The 6,000-nt window shown below is 39.1% G+C and overlaps 1 protein-coding gene across 1 annotated transcript in view; it reads left to right on the top strand.

The window, feature by feature from the left end:
• The window catches only part of LOC104166827 (SH3 and multiple ankyrin repeat domains protein 3-like), a gene marked incomplete at its 3' end in the record, with an annotated part of 106,749 nt that overhangs the window by 85,060 nt on the left and 15,689 nt on the right, over positions 1-6,000 (top strand). Inside the window, exon 10 of the mRNA XM_009706909.1 lies at positions 3,497-3,806. Coding sequence (XP_009705211.1) covers positions 3,497-3,806 — 310 coding nt within the window. The remainder of the gene's footprint in view (positions 1-3,496; positions 3,807-6,000) is intronic.

Here is a 6,000-nt window from a genome sequence, read left to right as displayed (position 1 = left end):
TGCCTTCACAAAGAAAGAAGGTAAGCAATGAAAGCAGAACACTTTGATGTTTCAGACTGGTGTTTTCTTGTGTACATTTAATATGATCGGCTTAGTGACTCTATAATTAATCAATTCCTGCAATTTCTTTTTCAAAATTATTTTATGTTAGACAGTCCATTTAGGCAACTGATTATTAAGGCTGGATGTGACTTTATTCATTATAGATTTTTTCTCTGAAGAATCAAGTAGTTATAAAAATGTTTTTGTTCCCTAAGAAATGCATTTGAAGACATGTAAGGAATTTCCTAGGTGAATTTTGTCAGTGAATGGTGCTGAATTGCCCCTTCAGATGTATGAAGTGCCAGGAATAGAATTCTGAGAGCTGGAGGGAGGATTAAACGGTACCTTCAGGTATGCTTTTAGGGATGATAATGTGAAACTTTAGGGGCATGAAATTAGTTCAGGCATTTTCATGTCATTTTATGTCAAGTGTTTTTCCCCAACAAGTTTTGCAACAGTTATACTTACAGTTCTGAACATGGTGAAATATTAGGGAAAACCAGTGTCCAACAGGGGTTAAAGCGTGGACATTTACTTGTCATTATTTTGTGTTGTAGTTATTTTTTTTATTGTGAAAATAATATAAATAATGCCTGTAAGAAGCAGCTAAAAAAATATCCACCCACTTACAGTTTGCAGATTGCTGGGGAAAAGAAACAGTTGGGTGGAATATTAATCACTTCAGGCACGGAAATGCTTATTTTTAACTCTTTCTATAAAAGACTTGTGTTAGACAAGCGTCAATTGGTGTGATTAGTTGTCCCCTTTCCTCTTTATTTTCTATAGTAAAGGCTAATTTTGCTTGTAGTTCTGTCTTGAAGAATAGAACGTTGATAGCAAAGAAAAAGCTAACTCCTAAATGGTCATGTAAAACCCTTCAAAGGTACATAAGGGAAAAAGAATTAATTTAATCTGGTACCTGGAGAGTGTGTGTACATACAAAACACACCCTGTTTTTCAGTAGGGCTGAACGCGCCAGTTTTGTGTTTTCTAAAATCTGCCGGTATAAATGTGCTCAGCAGTTCTCTGTCCGTCCTGTCGCTGTGACTGAGCACCGTGCCCCTTGTGCTCCCTCCCACTCCCACCAGAAGATATCCCACCAACCTCGCAAAAGTTACCGTAAACATCCCCCAAATGCTGGAAATATTTAGTTTTATCAATCTGTGGCTGGAAGGCTCGGCAGTCTGCTTGGAGTAGTGCTACCTATTTTAGTTCATGAAAAATTAAAATCTGAGGGTCAGATCCAATTTTTACTGAAGTCCAAGACAAACTTTGGTGACCCTAAGGGAACAGCATTAGACCTTCAGGTAGCAAATCTGTATGTGCAAAGCATCCCCTATATTCAGTTTTGTATGCTTTCTCCTTTACTGAAATGATGACAGTAGCTATTCTGCTTTATTGTACCTGGGAAAGAACCCTGTCTTCAGCGAAATGGTTTCTAGACTCTTATTCCAAATGTCAAAAATACCGGAATGCACAAATGGCACGTCTGTGACATATACATCAATCTAGAGGATCTGCGTATGTCAGTTCTGGAAATAAGTGCTGTGAGTTTTCTTTAAGTTAGTACTAACGGGGGCTTTCACCGTGACATTTGAAACACCCAGGTGCTTTCAGTGACATACTCTGCTGCTTTGAAACCTTAAAAAATTATGAAATATGAAAAACTTGGAATATCCTGAAAATTATGCAGTTTCTGCCAGTTGCTACCATAAATATTGGACTTCTAGGCTTTATCCCCTTGAGCAGGTTTTAAAGACTACTTCCTTTATTTCAGCCTTGTTTCAGATAAAATATTATGGAAATGAATGTAAAGCCCTTTCTCTCTATGCACACTGTTCTCTTGTTTGGTTGTTCTGATGTTGTTGAGCTGTTTACCAGAGAAAGTTTCAGCTCATTAGAAATACAAAGGATGTTATTTTAAAATATTCAGAATTCCAGTGATTCTGTGAAAATTATATAAACCATTCTCTTACTTGCAGTTCCGTCTTTATTTTAAGTTATAAATATGCTTCCACTTTTACTATGAAACTTTAAATTTTGCTGTGTTCTCTTAATTAAAGGCTGTATTTCAGGGCAGGACAGATTGATTCCTGTGTATATTTGTATTTATGTGAATTTATTTACTTGCATAATATGACAGACATTCTTATTTTGGTGTTTGTGTGTTTTTGAAGGGTATTGAATGTGTAGACGTTTCTGGCACTTTATAAATGGCACTCGCTGACACTTTAGACATGTAGGATGTTTCTTTGTGGGGCTTCTTTCCCAACTGAAATAGGATTTTTTGAAAATTACAACTCAATGAAGTCCTTGGAATAATGCCTGGCTGCCTTTTGTTAGTTACACTACTGTGACTTTCCAGATGTAAATATGTGCATTTTGGATCAAATCCTGTGACCCCATGAGTTCCACTGAAATAATAATGAGAGTAGTTACATGAATGGGGAGTAAGGCAAGCGTGAGTTTTCAGGGTCAGATCCCTTATTACCTTATAATCTGGGTAGGAAATGTCATTGCATCTAGTGATAACTGGGTGCCTTTTATTAGGAAATTTGCCTTTTAAGTTGCACTTGGAGCTAACTGACCCACTACAGTGAGAAAAGGAGATCTGGAAAATGTAGCGTCTGCTTGCACAAATTCTCATATGACTGCAGCACTGTACCAATAACACTGATGAAAGGATGGGCCCTCTGGTTTGTATTAGGTTTTTACTGCCCTTGCTTTTGTTTTCTGTTGTGACTATTTCATAAACTAGTATATTGCAGCCTTTGGATACAGTCATGTTCTCTTTGGGACACAGCACGTGACGGAGTGAGTGTATTACCCTCGGGTAATATGTTCTATATACAATAGTAATAGATGTGGTAGAAACGCCTAGATTAGAAAGAGGGGAATACCTAGGGATTACAACAATGTAATAGAGTTCTGCCAGGGCAAAAATCTATGTCTTCAATTTTTAACCTGGAAGATGGGGATAAGGTGACTGTAACACTACAGATTTCAGGTTAAGCCTGAACTTGTGACAGAACAAAATTCTCTCAGTTTGGATGCCAATGGGAGAAGGAAGTTAGAAGTTCACATATCAAAAATTTTGCCGATCAGCGCTGTTCTGTGGCTTCCTGATTGAATATGACAAGACAGCATGAATATGAACTTTTTGAGACTCAAACCTGGCAGTAATGAGGTGTTTCCCATTTCCTAAGCCATAGTTCAGGCTCATGCCATTGGTGTTGCCTAACTATTTATTAAAGCCAGTAAACAGGTTAATGTTGCTCAGTTGTTTTCAGTTTTAATGATGTTTTAAAGATAATGACTTTAATTATCTACACAGGCAAGGTAGAGTTTCTGTCTCCACAGAAGAAACAATGCCGTATGTTGCTTAATCTTTTTATGGCGTGGTAAACACATATGAAATCATCTGAGTTTACCCTTGATATCTTTCGTTACACAGTGCCCTTTAGGGAGGCTCCCACCTATTCAAACAGAAGGCGGAGACCCCCAAGCACCTTAGCAGCACCTCGGATCTTGCTTCGTTCCAACAGCGACAACAATCTGAACATCAACAACCTCCCCGAGTGGTCAGCCTCCTCCTCTGCTTCTTCACACCGCAGCCTTTCACCTCATCTGCTTCAACAGATGCAGAATAATCCTAATGGAACTGTAAAAACTGTGGGGAGTTACACTCCGTCCTCCCGGAGCCGGTCACCATCTCTAAACAGGCTGGGAGAGGATGCCAAACGGCAGCAGCACAGGCACATCAGGTGACTTTTTGACTATTTGCACAGCATGACATATCCCTAACATCATCATGCTGGGCTGCCATGTTCTTTTATGTTATTTATATGCCCATTTTGCACTCTATGTAATATATAGGTAATAAAATCTCAGCACAGTGGAACATGTCCAAGTGTGAATATTTTAATTGGAACCTCCAGTCAAAGCCAGCTGTTTCTTCACAGAGCTCCAGCAGCCAGGCAGACTTTAAAGTTCCACAAAGCTCAGCAGTGACTTATCACTGAGTTTGCACCTCCAAATCAAGGCGCTAGTTCTCAAATTCTTTTAATAGTTGAAATAATGATTGCATTTAACAGCAAAGTAAAATATTTCTGAGGTACTTGGTCTATTCAGGAAACTATTGGTCATGCCTGAAACCTATGTTGGAGCCGCTCATGGGTGATGAAGCAGGGACTGTTTTAAGTTCTCTCTTCTGTAGATGTGCGCTGAACCAAAGAGTGGAATAGAGGGAATACCTGCAGGGAATAAGCGGGGCTGTGTAGGAGGCTGGCCTAGAGCAAAGTGGGCTTCTTGAGATGGTGGTGATAGATGTTGTGGGCTTCTTTTATTTATCCTTGCTGCAGGGCTTTGCATTCCCTATGACTTTGCTGCTCTTCCTTTCCTCTTGAATTACGAATGTGGTTTAGCAGGCACTCTCTGCAAATATCCTGCAGCTATGTCCCATCGGAGAGCAAATCTTGACTAATTAGAGTGATTAAGTATTGTAAGTAATATAATAAAACAGTGGATTGTGTCTAGTTTTGATCACAAATGGGGGCTTCAGCTTTGTGAAGCCACTGCCTTGTGAATAAGCAATTACAGCTTCACTTTGAAGAGGACTTGGGAACTGCCTCTGTCAAGTGTGCAAGCGATGGAGCTGCACCAGGACAAGGGGTTAAAGCACAGGGATACAAAAATGAGGGGAGGCAGAGCTGAGTACTGATGGAGAGAATTAGAGCTTAAACGTTTTGACCAAACATGTTTAATTCAATAGTCATTTAAAATATCAGGCTTTTTCTGTCCTGTTTGCTAATATATATGTTAAAAAAATACACTGTTCAGAGTAGAAAAGGACATGACTATTGTTAAGAAATGCAGCTGTTGGTTGGTTTCTCGTTGTCATCTATAGGTGTAGTGGATCTTTACCTGAGTTTTCAGGTCAGTAAAACAAAATGTCATGTAGTTGAAGCTGTCACCTCATACCTTGCACATTCTTCTTCTCTCCTTGGCTGTAGGCACCTAAACTGACAAGCACTGTTTGTGATAGTAACAATAGTACTGGAGAGTGGAAATACGGTGCATTGTAAAAAAAAAAAAAAAAAAAGGTGTCTGAAATATAGGAATCACTGGAAGGAACAGGACACAGATTTCTTATGCAGTGGTTTCAGGCAGCAGAGTAAACTCATCTTACCTTGTTGTATATTACAATAGTGACAAATCTATTTTGGTTCTAATTTGGGTGACACTTCTTCACAGAGACCTGTATCAGGTTAAAAACACCCTGTAATGAGGCTTCGCTTACGTGAGGAGGTGGCTGTGAGGTGCTTTTCAGAGAACGAGTGCCCTTGTATTCCACTGGATACTGGTGATACCACCAGAGTAGGAGGTTTTGCCTTAGAGTCAATGATTATTTTAGCTGGAAGGGATAAAAAGTGCCTTTTCATCAATATTCCTGGGATAATGGGCTTCCAAATTCTTGAAGTATAAAGAATCCTTCAGGGTGTGGGGTAAAAATTAAAAAACTTTTTTGAATAAGCAAACATTTATTTGCTTTGACTTTATTCAGCCACTTTCCTCTTCCCTTTCTGAAAGCACGTGATTTTGAAAACTAGAACAAATGATAGTGGAAACCAGTTTAATGCCTGAAATTTTGTGGAAATAAAATTTTGGTCTTTCACAGCTACTTAAACTGCTACCCAGCTGCAGAGTTTCATATGTACCATCAAGGCTTGTCTCAGAGATGTCCAGAGTACATGCAAGTACTGAGAAGAGAAATGGAAGCTCTAAAGTTGAAGGCAACTAAAGGGATTTTATATATGATTTTTCCTGCAAGCAATGCATTTTCTTGCCACAGGCCTGTTTTGCAGTCATGAATGGCACCTTACATGACACTTTCCTCACAGATTTTGTTTAGCTGTATGACCACCTACTTACTGTCAGCTAGATGTGGGAATTGTTGCT

Source organism: Cariama cristata, unplaced genomic scaffold (genome assembly GCF_000690535.1).
Source record: "Cariama cristata isolate BGI_N322 unplaced genomic scaffold, ASM69053v1 scaffold2979, whole genome shotgun sequence".
Taxonomy (NCBI): domain Eukaryota; kingdom Metazoa; phylum Chordata; class Aves; order Cariamiformes; family Cariamidae; genus Cariama; species Cariama cristata.
The sequence above is the reverse complement of the archived record's forward strand: the minus strand, read 5'-3'. Positions and strand labels throughout refer to the sequence as shown.